This window comes from Ascaphus truei, chromosome 1, assembly GCF_040206685.1.
Source record: "Ascaphus truei isolate aAscTru1 chromosome 1, aAscTru1.hap1, whole genome shotgun sequence".
Taxonomy (NCBI): domain Eukaryota; kingdom Metazoa; phylum Chordata; class Amphibia; order Anura; family Ascaphidae; genus Ascaphus; species Ascaphus truei.
Window position 1 is genome coordinate 520,889,326 of NC_134483.1, and position 15,861 is coordinate 520,905,186.

At 50.1% G+C, this 15,861-nt stretch overlaps 1 protein-coding gene across 8 annotated transcripts in view; it reads right to left on the reverse strand.

Annotated features, from left to right (window-relative positions):
- The window catches only part of REEP1 (receptor accessory protein 1), a 112,354-nt gene that overhangs the window by 78,993 nt on the left and 17,500 nt on the right, over positions 1-15,861 (reverse strand). For all 8 annotated transcript variants that reach the window (XR_012788178.1, XR_012788180.1, XM_075571701.1 and 5 more), the window contains exon 2: positions 13,860-13,932. Coding sequence is in view for 6 of the 8 variants with exons in the window: in XM_075571701.1 (XP_075427816.1) it covers positions 13,860-13,932 (73 nt within the window). In the remaining 2 variants the exon portion in view is untranslated. The remainder of the gene's footprint in view (positions 1-13,859; positions 13,933-15,861) is intronic.

The window sequence follows — 15,861 nt, forward strand, 5'->3', positions numbered from 1 at the left end:
TCTCTGACCTCATTCACTCTCTGACCTCACTCTCTCTCTGACCTCACTCTCTCTCTCTCTCTGACCTCACTCTCTCTCTCTGACCTCACTCTCTCTCTCTCTCTGACCTCACTCTCTCTCTCTCTCTCTGACCTCACTCTCTCTCTCTCTGACCTCACTCTCTCTCTCTCTCTCTCTCTCTCTGACCTCACTCTCTCTCTCTGACCTCACTCTCTCTCTCTCTGACCTCACTCTCTCTCTCTCTGACCTCACTCTCTCTCTCTGACCTCACTCTCTCTCTCTGACCTCACTCTCTCTCTCTCTGACCTCACTCTCTCTCTCTCTGACCTCACTCTCTCTCTCTCTCTCTCTGACCTCACTCTCTCTCTCTCTGACCTCACTCTCTCTCTCTCTCTCTCTCTGACCTCACACTCTCTCTCTGACCTCACTCTCTCTCTCTCTCTCTCTCTCTGACCTCACTCTCTCTCTCTCTGACCTCTCTCTCTGACCTCTCTCTCTGACCTCACTCTCTCTCTCTGACCTCACTCTCTCTCTCTGACCTCACTCTCTCTCTCTCTGACCTCACTCTCTCTCTCTCTCTGACCTCACTCTCTCTCTCTCTCTGACCTCACTCTCTCTCTCTCTCTCTGACCTCACTCTCTCTCTCTCTGACCTCACTCTCTCTCTCTCTCTCTGACCTCACTCTCTCTCTCTCTCTCTCTCTGACCTCACTCTCTCTCTCTCTCTGACCTCACTCTCTCTCTCTCTGACCTCACTCTCTCTCTCTGACCTCACTCTCTCTCTCTCTCTCTCTCTCTCTGACCTCACTCTCTCTCTGACCTCACTCTCTCTCTCTCTCTGACCTCTCTCTCTCTCTCTCTCTCTGACCTCTCTCTCTCTCTCTGACCTCACTCTCTCTCTCTCTGACCTCACTCTCTCTCTCTGACCTCACTCTCTCTCTCTGACCTCACTCTCTCTCTCTGACCTCACTCTCTCTCTCTCTGACCTCACTCTCTCTCTCTCTGACCTCACTCTCTCTCTCTCTAAACTCACTCTCTCTCTCTGACCTCACTCTCTCTCTCTCTGACCTCACTCTCTCTATCTGACCTCACTCTCTCTCCCTGACCTCTCTCTCTGACCTCAGTCTCTCTCTCTCTGACCTCACTCTCTCTGACCTCTCTCTCTCTCTCTCTGACCTCACTCTCTCTCTCTCTTTGACCTCACTCTCTCTCTCTCTGACCTCACTCTCTCTCTCTCTCTCTGACCTCTCTCTCTCTCTCTCCTCACTGTCTCTCTCCGTCTCTGACCTCACTGTCTCTCTCTCTCTCACAGACAGACGGACACTCTCTCTCACAGACAGACACTCTCACTCTCTCAGACAGACACTCTACCTCTCTCAGACAGACACTCTCTCTTTCTCTCTCACTCTCAGAGACACTCTCTCTCTCTCTCACACTCTCTCTCAGGGAGGGAGGAAAGGCATGAGATCCGTGCAGGCAGCTCCCTGCACACAGACACACACACACACACATAAAAATACACACACACACACACACACACAAATACACACACACACAAATAAATACACACACACACACACACACACAGACACACACACACACAAACACACACACACACAAATAAATACACACAGATACGGGGGGGTGGAGGAGGGTATGGCTAAACGGCCCGGTCTCTGCACGGGGGAGGTCAGTGCTGCGGGGGCCTGTGCCACGTGGGGGAGGGCCGGTGTGCTGCAGGGAGGGAGGGCCGGGGTGCTGCGGGGAGGGAGGGCCGGTGTGCTGCGGCGAGGGAGGGCCGGTGTGCTGCGGGGAGGGAGGGGGGGTGTGAGGCTGCAGTGCTACTGGGAGACATCTGCCTCCCGGTGCTGCTCCTCCAGCGTGCGCGCCGGGCCTCCCTCTCTCAGCGTCGGGCACTCAGCGTCGCTGAGCCGCGCTGAACACATGCACAAAGCCCCTGCATCTGTAATCAGCGCGGCTATAGTTCCTCCGGCCTGGGACATAGTAAGCGCTTAGGTGCTGCTGCTTCGCTTTTGCTTGCTGCCGCTCGCTCTACCAGGAGCTTTTTGCTGTCCTGGCAGAGGAGACAGCAAGCGCGCTTGGGAGGCGGGTGTCACTGTGTGGGGGGGCACTTGGTAGCTGTCAGTGTGTGTGTGTGTGTGTGTGTGTGTGTGTGTCACTTTGAAGTGGTCTGTGTGTTTGTGTGTCACTGGAGAACCTGTGTGTATGTATATTATATAATATTTTAAAAATTAAAAAAAAAAGACATGTGAGAATAAATTATTTATTAACATTGTGCAACTTTGATAAATATATTCACACGCACACACATCACACACATCACACACCACACATACATATATATACACCACACATACACATATATATATATATATATATATATATATATATATATATATATACACACACACACACACACACACACACACACACACCATGCAGCCCGTTTTTCACACACACACACACACACACACACACACACACACACACACACACACACACACACACACACACACACACACACACACACACACACACACACACACACACACACACACCTTGGAGCTGCCTCTGTCTGGTGGCTCTGTAGTTGCAATGCCGGGCAGGCTGCAGCCCCATTGGATGGGAGCGGTCACGTGACCGCTCCTCTGCTTCTCCTCGGAGGTTTTTTTTTTTTTTTTTTAAGTTAACTACTGTAGCAGCCCTTGTTTCCCGCTGCTGGCGGCCCTGATCGCGGCGCCCCTCTAGCCAAGCCGCGGCGCCCTGCACAGTTTGGGAAACACTGGGATAGCGCATTCCGGCATTGAAAAACGGCCCTTAGGGTTGCATTGTAAAGCGTTGGATACGCCATTCGTTGTAAAGTGAAACGTTGGATAACGAGGACTACCTGTACATCCATCCAGACACAAAGCCGCATTTCAATGTCTGGATGTTCGTAACGCCAAGTTTAGCTGTGACTTAAACAATGTAATGCTAAGTTCCCACATTAACTTAAGTGGACTTTAGAAGATAGTACTCAGAGATAATATCATAATCCTTCGTTTGCACACCGGTTGCATGTCATTATCACCAAGTTTTGTTGTAGTTAACACTATGCTCTTTACAGGACACTAAGCCTTACTTTATTGTTCTTTGAGGATACAGTGTTACTGTTAATGTGACGTTAACTTAGGTTAATGGCACAATAAGTAGCTTAACAGGGTTTAGTGCATCTACAAGGCCCAGGGGTGCTCAACTCCAGTCCACAAGCCCCCCCCCCCCCCCCCTGCACGTCAGGTTTTCAGGATTTCCACAAAGAATCTCTGGGATATAACACCGGAGTCGTCCCAAAAGCGTCTTCCCAAAGAAGAGGCTCCCCACTGCCCCTGTCCACCAAGCCAGCGTCAGGTCAACATGAGGACAAAAGCCACTTCAAAGATCCCATGGAGTCCATCAGCCCCCCCACCCCCCGCATGTCTGATTGAGGTAGTGTGTGTTGCCATGCTGCTTTTTTCATTTCCACAAGGAATCTCTGGCACATAACACCGGAGTCGCCCCAAAGGTGTCGCCGAAGGGTGTCGCCGTTTGGTAATGTTACAGCTGGTCTATTGCTTCCGATACCCACCAACCCTCTCATCCCCTGTACCCAATGTCAACATACCCTGCCTATAGATTGTAAGCTCCTTATAAGGCAGGGCCTCTTCTAAACACATTGAACGTCTATCCTACCTCTTCTAATACAATTTTAATCCTGTCTGTAAATGTTACTTATGCCCATAATCATATCTCAGACTGTCCATTGAATATCTGTAGACTGAATGTGCATAACCTTTGTTCCTTTAATCCAACCATTTATTATAACTCTTTTTTTTAAATATATATACAAAATTGGGTGAAGAAGAATATTCATCCAGAAAGAATCCCTTTTTTAATTACACTCATGGAAGGTACGTGTGTGTGTGTGTGTGTGGGGATAATGTGATCCAGGTGCAAATACTCCCTCGCGGCCATTCAGTTTGAATCATGAGCAATAAAAATAAAATAATAAACTTTTATTACATCAAAATGTAGGGAGGGAGGGAGGGCTTTAAGTGCCGTCATCACTGACGTGGGTGGTGGAGCAGGGGTGCTGCAAGCTGACTAGGAGGACGCGAACACCAGGTTTAATGGCGTTTGTTTTCTACCTTTTACTGAGCCATGTTTCTCCTTTCGCTATTTGAACACAACGCAAGCAGGTCCTGTAGTTACCTAATTTAGGTCTGGATATACCTAAACCCTGCATGACAGACACCAGGTCAGGTCTGGTGAGGGTATAGGATAGTATACAAACCTCCTCCATTCAGACTAATTAAGCCTGTAATATGTGAATTAATGGCTTGGAGTATACATGTCCTGACTATTTAAACGCCATTCATATACACCCTACACTAACTTTGGGTTTATTTTTACAACCCCATTATATGTTGCACCAGGTATTTCAGGATTTGATGTTATTTACACGTACTGCTAGTTAATTATCAGCCAACAATCGTGTGGTTCAAACAACCGTGTCAATTATGTCCTGATACATATGTGTCACCACATAACACTGCAGTGTATATGAAGGCATTGGAGTCTGCTAGTATCCTGCTTCTGAATTGTAGACATACTTGCCAATTGGCAACAGTTTCTATTTATCTACTACTATTTTGTGCCTTGTATCAATAATATATCTGATATATTCTACTCAATGCAAGGATCGTATAGCCTTAGGCCGCGGCCATAGTAAATGCGTGCATGCGCACGTTGGCGCAGCGTCACGCTCACCTGCAGCAGGAGAGATGTGTCCTGCAGGCAGAGGCAGCGGGGAGGCGTGTCGGGGCGCGGCCGTGACATCACGGAGCTGGTTTGCCCTCATTGGGTGAACCACTCACGTGACCCGGCCGCCGTGTAGGAAATTCAAACTTGGTTGAAGCGCCAAGCACTGGTCTTCTCGTCGCGCTTGTGCACGTGCCTGCGCACCATAGACAAAAACATTGGCGTCCTAGTGTTTGTTTTCGGCGCGAGCTACGTTGCTCGCACCGTCTCCTGCACTATGGCCGCAGCCTTATACATTGACTCCTAGAAATGTCTCAGCTTGTGGAGTGAGGTTTGTTCAGGGAGTACTAACTCCTTGTGTGGCTATCCCTGTCTGTTTATTATTTATAGACAGAGTACCTGCTACTCTGCACCACCGCACGCCCATCAGTATTTTAACTCAAACATCTGTATAAATACCCTCACACCCTGCGTCCTACATTTTGATGTAATAAAAGTTTATTATTTGATTTTTATTGCCCATGATTACAACTGAATGGCCTCGAGGAAGTATTTGCACCCTGGATCACATTATCCCCCCACACACACACACCTTCCATGAGTGTAATTAAAAAGGGATTCTTCACCCAATTTTGTATATCTAGCTATAACATTTCCCTTATGCACCTGGGTTACTATGACTGTGGATATTGGGTGAGCGCCAGGTATATTATTGTATGCTAACTCTGTTTTTTACCCTGTCTGTCTCTTCTGTAGCAAAATAATTGTATTTAATTGTAGTTGTTCTAAAACTGACTGTAAAGTATTGTGATGCGCCCTTAATTGGAGGCGTGTGATCACGTACAATATAAATGATGATGATGATGTTGATGATGATATCCCAGCTCCAGCACAGGTGGCTAAATCAGAGGCTCAGTCAAAAAAATGATTGAGCCACCTGTGCTGAAGCAGGGATATCATGAAAACCTGCCCTGCTGGGGGGGCTTGAGGACTGGAGTTGAGCACGTACAGAGGAGGACAGCAGGCAAGCACCGAGGAGGACAGCAGGCAAGCACCGAGGAGGACAGCAGGCACGCACCGAGGAGGACAGCAGGCAAGCACCGAGGAGGACAGCAGGCACGCACCGAGGAGGACAGCAGGCAAGCAGCGAGGAGGACAGCAGGCATGCACCGAGGAGGACTGCAGGCAAGCACCGAGGAGGACTGCAGGCAAGCAGCGAGGAGGACAGCAGGCACGCACCGAGGAGGACTGCAGGCAAGCACCGAGGAGGACTGCAGGCAAGCACCGAGGAGGACAGCAGGCAAGCACCGAGGATGACAGCAGGCACGCACCGAGGAGGACAGCAGGCAAGCACCGAGGAGGACAGCAGGCAAGCACCGAGGATGACAGCAGGCAAGCACCGAGGATGACAGCAGGCACGCACCGAGGAGGACAGCAGGCAAGCAGCGAGGAGGACAGCAGGCACGCACCGAGGAGGACTGCAGGCAAGCACCGAGGAGGTCTGCAGGCAAGCACCGAGGAGGACAGCAGGCAAGCACCGAGGATGACAGCAGGCACGCACCGAGGAGGACAGCAGGCAAGCACCGAGAAGGACAGCAGGCAAGCACCGAGGATGACAGCAGGCAAGCACCGAGGATGACAGCAGGCACGCACCGAGGAGGACAGCAGGCAAGCACCGAGGAGGACAGCAGGCAAGCAACGAGGAGGAGAGCAGGCACGCACCGAGGAGGACAGAAGGCAAGCACCGAGGAGGACAGCAGGCACGCCCAGAGGAGGACAGAAGGCAAGCAGCGAGGAGGACAGCAGGCAAGCACCGGGGAGGACAGCAGGCACGCACCGAGGAGGAGAGCAGGCACGCACTGAGGAGGACAGCAGGCAAGCACCGAGGAGGACAGAAGGCAAGCACCGAGGAGGACAGCAGGCACGCACCGAGGAGGACAGAAGGCATGCACAGAGGAGGACAGAAGGCAAGCACCAGGGAGGACAGCAGGCACGCACCGAGGAGGAGAGCAGGCACGCACCGAGGAGGAGAGCAGGCACGCACCGAGGAGGAGAGCAGGCACACACCGAGGAGGAGAGCAGGCACGTACCGAGGAGGAGAGCAGGCAAGCACAGAGGATGACAGCAGGCAAGCACCGAGGAGGAGAGCAGGCACGCACCGAGGAGGACAGCAGGCACGCACCGAGGAGGAGAGCAGGCAAGCACCGAGGAGGACAGCAGGCACGCACCGAGGAGGACAGCAGGCACGCCCAGAGGATGACAGCAGGCACGCACCGAGGACAGCAGGCAAGCACCGAGTAGGACAGCAGGCAAGCACCGAGGAGGAGAGCAGGCACGCACCGAGGAGGAGAGCAGGCAAGCACAGAGGAGGAGAGCAGGCACGCACCGAGGAAGACAGCAGGCATGCACCGAGGAGGACAGAAGGCAAGCAGCAAGGAGGACAGCAGGCAAGCACCGAGGAGGAGAGCAGGCAAGCAGCGAGGAGGACAGCAGGCACGCACCGAGGAGTACAGCAGGCAAGCAGCGAGGAGGACAGCAGGCAAGCACCGAGGAGGACAGCAGGCACGCACCGAGGACAGCAGGCAAGCACTGAGTAGGACAGCAGGCAAGCACCGAGGAGGAGAGCAGGCACGCACCGAGGAGGACAGCAGGCACGCACCGAGGAGGACAGCAGGCAAACAGCGAGGAGTACAGCAGGCAAGCACCGAGGAGGACAGCAGGCACGCACAGAGAGGGAGAGCAGGCACGCACCGAGGAGGACAGCAGGCAAGCACCGAGGAGGAGAGCAGGCAAGCACCGAGGAGCACAGCAGGCAAACACCGAGGAGGACAGCAGGCACGCACCGAGGAGGACAGCAGGCAAGCACCGAGGAGGACAGCAGGCAAGCACCGAGGAGGACAGCAGGCAACCACCGAGGAGGACAGCAGGCACGCACCGAGGAGGACAGCAGGCAAGCACCAAGGAGGACTGCAGGCAAACACCGAGGAGGACAGCAGGCACGCACCGAGGAGGACAGCAGGCACGTACCGAGGAGGACAGCAGGCAAGCACCGAGGAGGACAGCAGGCACGCACCGAGGAGGACAGCAGGCAAGCACCGAGGAGGACAGCAGGCACGCACCGAGGAGGACAGCAGGCAAGCACCGAGGAGGACAGCAGGCACGCACCGAGGAGGACAGCAGGCAAGCAGCGAGGAGGACAGCAGGCATGCACCGAGGAGGACTGCAGGCAAGCACCGAGGAGGACTGCAGGCAAGCAGCGAGGAGGACAGCAGGCACGCACCGAGGAGGACTGCAGGCAAGCACCGAGGAGGACTGCAGGCAAGCACCGAGGAGGACAGCAGGCAAGCACCGAGGATGACAGCAGGCACGCACCGAGGAGGACAGCAGGCAAGCACCGAGGAGGACAGCAGGCAAGCACCGAGGATGACAGCAGGCAAGCACCGAGGATGACAGCAGGCACGCACCGAGGAGGACAGCAGGCAAGCAGCGAGGAGGACAGCAGGCACGCACCGAGGAGGACTGCAGGCAAGCACCGAGGAGGTCTGCAGGCAAGCACCGAGGAGGACAGCAGGCAAGCACCGAGGATGACAGCAGGCACGCACCGAGGAGGACAGCAGGCAAGCACCGAGAAGGACAGCAGGCAAGCACCGAGGATGACAGCAGGCAAGCACCGAGGATGACAGCAGGCACGCACCGAGGAGGACAGCAGGCAAGCACCGAGGAGGACAGCAGGCAAGCAACGAGGAGGAGAGCAGGCACGCACCGAGGAGGACAGAAGGCAAGCACCGAGGAGGACAGCAGGCACGCCCAGAGGAGGACAGAAGGCAAGCAGCGAGGAGGACAGCAGGCAAGCACCGGGGAGGACAGCAGGCACGCACCGAGGAGGAGAGCAGGCACGCACTGAGGAGGACAGCAGGCAAGCACCGAGGAGGACAGAAGGCAAGCACCGAGGAGGACAGCAGGCACGCACCGAGGAGGACAGAAGGCATGCACAGAGGAGGACAGAAGGCAAGCACCAGGGAGGACAGCAGGCACGCACCGAGGAGGAGAGCAGGCACGCACCGAGGAGGAGAGCAGGCACGCACCGAGGAGGAGAGCAGGCACACACCGAGGAGGAGAGCAGGCACGTACCGAGGAGGAGAGCAGGCAAGCACAGAGGATGACAGCAGGCAAGCACCGAGGAGGAGAGCAGGCACGCACCGAGGAGGACAGCAGGCACGCACCGAGGAGGAGAGCAGGCAAGCACCGAGGAGGACAGCAGGCACGCACCGAGGAGGACAGCAGGCACGCCCAGAGGATGACAGCAGGCACGCACCGAGGACAGCAGGCAAGCACCGAGTAGGACAGCAGGCAAGCACCGAGGAGGAGAGCAGGCACGCACCGAGGAGGAGAGCAGGCAAGCACAGAGGAGGAGAGCAGGCACGCACCGAGGAAGACAGCAGGCATGCACCGAGGAGGACAGAAGGCAAGCAGCAAGGAGGACAGCAGGCAAGCACCGAGGAGGAGAGCAGGCAAGCAGCGAGGAGGACAGCAGGCACGCACCGAGGAGTACAGCAGGCAAGCAGCGAGGAGGACAGCAGGCAAGCACCGAGGAGGACAGCAGGCACGCACCGAGGACAGCAGGCAAGCACTGAGTAGGACAGCAGGCAAGCACCGAGGAGGAGAGCAGGCACGCACCGAGGAGGACAGCAGGCACGCACCGAGGAGGACAGCAGGCAAACAGCGAGGAGTACAGCAGGCAAGCACCGAGGAGGACAGCAGGCACGCACAGAGAGGGAGAGCAGGCACGCACCGAGGAGGACAGCAGGCAAGCACCGAGGAGGAGAGCAGGCAAGCACCGAGGAGCACAGCAGGCAAACACCGAGGAGGACAGCAGGCACGCACCGAGGAGGACAGCAGGCAAGCACCGAGGAGGACAGCAGGCAAGCACCGAGGAGGACAGCAGGCAACCACCGAGGAGGACAGCAGGCACGCACCGAGGAGGACAGCAGGCAAGCACCAAGGAGGACTGCAGGCAAACACCGAGGAGGACAGCAGGCACGCACCGAGGAGGACAGCAGGCACGTACCGAGGAGGACAGCAGGCAAGCACCAAGGAGGACAGCAGGCAAGCACCAAGGAGGACAGCAGGCAAGCACCGAGGAGGACAGCAGGCAACCACCGAGGAGGACTGCAGGCAAGCACCGAGGAGGACAGCAGGCACGCACCGAGGAGGAGAGCAGGCACGCACAGAGGAGGACAGCAGGCACGCACAGAGGAGGACAGCAGGCACGCACCGAGGAGGACAGCAGGCACGCACCGAGGAGGACAGCAGGCACGCACCGAGGAGGAGAGCAGACACGCACCAAGGTGGTTTAAGGGACTGGCATTGGATCTACATATTCATTATACAGTCCTTAATATTGCCTTAGAAGTACCATGTCTCAGCACTACAGCCATCATTGTGAGTACTGCTGGATGTCTCACTATGCGAAATATACATTATGTGCTTAAGCATATTGTAACAGGGACTTATCCCTATTAAGAAACTTGCCTCTGATCCAGCAGTGTGCTGGTTAATTGCACACCAGCAATCAACCAACTCCACCTGCCTAATCAGAACTCTGCCAGAAAAAGCCTGTTCCCAGAAACAGGAGGAGGATTCCTGAGCTCACAATTGGAGCTGACCCAGGAAGGACAAACCAAGGATTCCCTAGTCCACAACTGGGCTGACCTGGGGAACAACAGATGTCTTGAGCGGCAGGCTGACAGCAAGACAAAGGGGACAATATTTCTAAACCTGGATCCTGATATTGCTATAGCACACAAGGGTGTGGACACAGGAGAGCAGAGAAGCCTTCCCTACAGCTACAAGATACAGATATGACTTTCTTATAGGACTGATACATATCTGTGTATATCTATATATATATACCGGTATATATATATATATATATATATATATATATATATATATATATATATATATATATATATATATATATATATATATATATATATATATATATATATTTGGGCTGGTAATTAGCTTAGCTAACAACCCAGTTAGAGAGGGCTTAACTACATGTGTAGATATCCTCCAAAGCGGAGTAGGTTCTTCTTTGGCTTATTTTGAATGTTTTGCTGTGTTAAAGGGACAGGCGCAATAAAGCCTAATTTTAGTTTCACTTTAAACGGTCTCCATTGCGTACCTCTGCACACGTCTCTTACACATATATTCACCACTCTCTCAGATGCCTGCCTTACCCCATTAAATGCCGTCCCAGTGGTAATCATCATGATGCATCACCTGTTTAGGAGGTTCTGATCAGCTGAACCCCATCCCTTTTCTGGACTTTACTTTCCTACGTAACTAGAATTGTGCCAATTTCTTCAAATGTGCTTTGCGGATTTTTTTTCATGAATTTCTCTTCAATTTCCGGCTTTTATAAAATTATCACGACAGTGCTCACATTTTTTTTTTTTTTTTACAAATTAGCTAACTTTCACCAGAATTGAGGGCCATGTGACCTGCAAACGGACGTTTCACATTTGGCAAAAATAATGTGCACGCTGTATACAAAGGGGCAAATTTCACCTGATTCGTGAACGTCAGCATATCTCTATTTTTGAACATTGCCAAGATCTGTCCTTCTCTCTGTACAAGCGCATGTCATTCTGTAATAATGGAGCTACCAGCAACATGATTTATACATTAGATCTATTAAAATATGGTGTTCCATTAGATCAGTGGTTTAATATATATTATGAGTCCGTGAAGCCCTTAAAATATTTATTGTACCTACATAAAACCCCAGCACACTTATCCTATGTACTTACAAACGTATTGCTGCGGCATTGCTAGTAATTTTTTTTTTTAAATAAACAGGTTTTTATAATATATGATGTAATTTATAAGATTACAGCATAATATTTATTTTTATACTATTAAATAATAAAAATGGTGTAATAAAATGCTTAGGTACAATTTCTGCCATTGCCACTTTTTCCCAGGGAGTATTTGATAACCTCCCATAGAAGCCCAGAGTTCCACTGCAGGCTGGTTGAAAACCACTGGGTGAAAATGATCAACACAAGATTGGGCCGAAGCGCAGCATCCGGGGGCTCCAAATGCACCATTTGATCGTTCGCTGCCATCCAGTTAATTATCCCCTTATTTATTTATTTTATTTATTTATTTATAAAAATATTTTACCAGGAAGTAATACATTGAGAGTTACCTCTCGTTTTCAAGTATGTCCTGGGCACAGAGTAAAACAAATAATACATGGTTACAAGTACAGTTACATAAATGAGCAGGGTATACATTATATACAAGACATTGCGTGCACAGTTAAAGAAAATATATATTACGAGCGTATGAAACAGTTACAGACCAGATTAAAGTGTGAGACAGCCTTAGATTTGAAAGAACTTAAGCTGGTGGTGGATGTGAGAGTCTCTGGTAGGTTGTTCCAGTTTTGGGGTGCACGGAAGGAGAAGGAGGAACGTCCGGATACTTTGTTGAGCCTTGGGACCATGAATAGTCTTTTGGAGTCTGATCTCAGGTGATAGGTGCTGCATGTGGTAGGGGTGAGGAGCTTGTTCAGGTAGCTGGGTAGCTTGCCCAGAAAGTATTTGAGGGTGAGACAGGAAAGGTGAACTTTGCGCCTAGACTCTAGTGATGACCAATCTAGTTCTTTGAGCATTTCGCAGTGATGTGTGTTGTAGTTGCATTGGAGAACAAAACGACAAATTGAATTGTAGAGGGTGTCAAGTTTGCTAAGGTGGGTTTGAGGAGCCGAGCCATATACTATGTCTCCATAGTCAATAATTGGCATTAGCATCTGCTGTGCAATACGCTTTCTGACCAGGAGACTTAGGGAGGATTTGTTCCTATAAAGTAACCCTAGTTTGGCATAGGTCTTGGTTGTCAGGGTATCAATGTGCATCCCGAATGTTAAGTGGGAGTCAAACCATAAGCCCAGGTATTTAAAACTAGTGACAGGTGTTAGGGTGGTGTTAGCGTTGGTTCTAATCAGGAGCTCAGTCACTGGAAGCTTTACAAATTTAGTCTTGGTCCCAAATACCATTGTTACAGTCTTGTCAGTGTTTAAAAACAGTTTGTTTTGGTAAATCCAGTTTTCGAGTCTCAAAAAGTCAGACTGAAGTATGTGTTGAAGGTCAGAGAGACTATGGCTGTGTGCATATAGGATTGTGTCATCTGCATACATGTGTATTGAGGCTTCCTTACAAGCTGTGGGAAGATCATTAATGAACACTGAGAAGTGTAGGGGCCCCAGAACAGAGCCTTGCGGGACACCACAAGTGATATCCAGGGGGTTCGAATTAGAGCCTGAGATGGACACATGTTGGGATCTACCTGATAGGTAGGACTGAAACCAGTTTAAAGCATGCTTCCCTATTCCAGAGCTCTGGAGTTTGTTAAGCATAATAGCATGATCAACTGTATCAAAAACCTTTGCAAAATTTAGGAATACTGCACCAGTGAGTTGTCCCCGTTCCATTCCACACTGGATCTCATTGCAAACTTTTAGCAGGGTAGTTACGGTGGAGTGTTTGGGACGAAACCCAGACTGGAATTGGCTAGGAAAATTTGTCTTGGTGTAGAAATCGCTTAATTGGGAGTGGACACATTTTCCCATGACTTTGGATAGAATTGGGAGAAGTGAGATTGGCCTGTAGTTTGAGACAGTGTCCTTATGGAAGGAGCAGGTCATGTAAACTCTATGATATTTGTTACTGTACTTATCACAGTTGTGCTTTCCTGCCTAAACGTGCAAAGCCATTCAATAGATATGAAACGGTGAAATGGTTAATTAAAAAGTTGAAAAGAAGCATCGTGTCAGAGAGCTTCCACTTTGTTGCAATCTACAGATTCAGCACATTTTCCCTTTACTGGAGTCATGTTACAACAAAAAAAACCCTAGTCGAACAGCGGCCAGGATCTGCTAACAGGCATTCCAGGAGCTGAGCTGCATCTGCACATGACTCTGGAACTGCTGGAGAAGCCTGTGACTGCACACACAAAAAAAGTAACATCACCAATAAAAACATTACTTACGTATTCTTTGATATCCTTGGACTTGACTGCCTTGTAGGAAAAATATGCGGGATAAAGAGTGCCAAAAATAAGCCTGAAAAACAGAAATAATACAACAGTTGAGAGTTTTGACCTTTGCATTGTTTGCAAGAACGATAACTTCTCGGAAACGGGCTGAGGGCAAGGTTAGAATGGGGCTCTACTTGTGGGTACTAGAACAAACGGTAATCAAAACAGACTGAACTGAAGCATGAGTTGCTCCATGTATTCCTCCTTCATTTAGTGAAATATCATGATCCCATCCTAGTCATTGTATAGCTTTAATATGATTAGAGCATATTACAACACGTCTCTTACGTCCTGCTGGGGGATGCCTCCTCGCTGCTCTATTTGTCTCTACTCTCGTCTCAAACTTTTCTCACGTCTACCTGTGGAACTCCCGGCTTTCACCAATCCACATCTCATTGTCTACCCATCTTAAAGATACACCTGAAATCTCACCTCCTCAGCAAAGCACTTGGTTAATTTAGACCAGAGGCTACTCCTTGCGCTCCCGATACACTAACTAACCCCCTCGGATATGTTTTATAATGCACCGGCTCCTATAGTATTCTGTAAGTTTCCCATTATTCCATTAAGATTGAAAATTCTATAGGGCAGGGACTCACTAATTATTATTGTTTAACTTTTGGGAAATGTTGTATATTAATTATCTCCCTGTACTGTCTGTACTATAACGCCGCAAAGCACTGCATACATTGGTGCTGCCATCTAAATAAACATATACATATATACAGGGCTTTTTTTTGTGTCTGTACGATGTATCTGCACCTTTTTTTTCTGAGTGTCTTTTACCTTCTCTCCCTGCTCATCATCTCCGGCATCTTCTCCTTGTGACGAAGTGTCACCATGACAACGTGATGCCACATGGCGCCATCTTGCCATGATGTTGCGTTGCCATGACAACGCAATGTCACATGATGCCACAACATATCCGCAGAAGACTAGGAGAAGTACCGGGACCTATTTTTTTAAAAATTTATTACAATAAAAAGAACTGCATCAACCCATGACTTGCTGACCACTTGGGATACTAAAGGCTGAATATTTGCACATATGGATGTGTTTCATTTGTAGGGTGTGTGTTATATGTTAACCCCTTTGGTCCCTAAAGGCAGTCCTTTGCAATGCACAAGTGATCTCAGGCATCAAAGGGGTTACATATTTTTTTGCCATAGGGTTTTGTAAGAAGTCCTATAACATTAGCCCTATGGTGGAATAACGTGTTAGTCCCGCCCTTTTTCACGCACGGCTAATGGCCTTACAATGGCGCCAACTCCCGCTGAAGCGTTGTGTGCGTCCCGCTTCAAAAGCGCCAGCAATAACGGCTGCTACATCTGTATCTCCAAGTATCCAAGAAAAGCGTCACTAGCGCTGATAAACACTGATTTCTACAGCTTATTTGTAGCTCTGGCGCCGTTTCATGCATTTAACGCAGTTTTCATCCATGCAAATCAGATCAATATTGTTATACATTTAAGATTACATAAATCTTAGTGAATACGGTGGGAATCGTAAAAGATATTGCCGCAATCTGATGTCTTAAAGCGTGAAATTATAACGACCTTCAGTGAACCTTCACGTTAATATGTCTATGTGGCTGCCAGTGCAAGGCGGCGTCACCAGTAACAAGTCTGCGAAATAAAATGTATATCTGAATATCAGAGAAAGAACAAACTAAGTGAACAGAACCATGCGTCTAAATTTATCCTGAACGTCAGGATCTTGGCAGCTAATGTATATTTTATGAACAGACGACTTGCCTGCTGCAAATTTAAAAGCCTAGAGAAATCAGAAAGATAGAAATGCTGTGTCTGTCCTTCAGTTACAGGCGAAATCACTTGGACAAACAAGGAAATTTCTATATAGGGAGAGGTACAGTATTAGCAGCAGAAAGAAAGGGCTGGTGATGCCACTTTATCCATCATTGGTGAGACCTGTGCTCAATTCTCTGGACCATGTC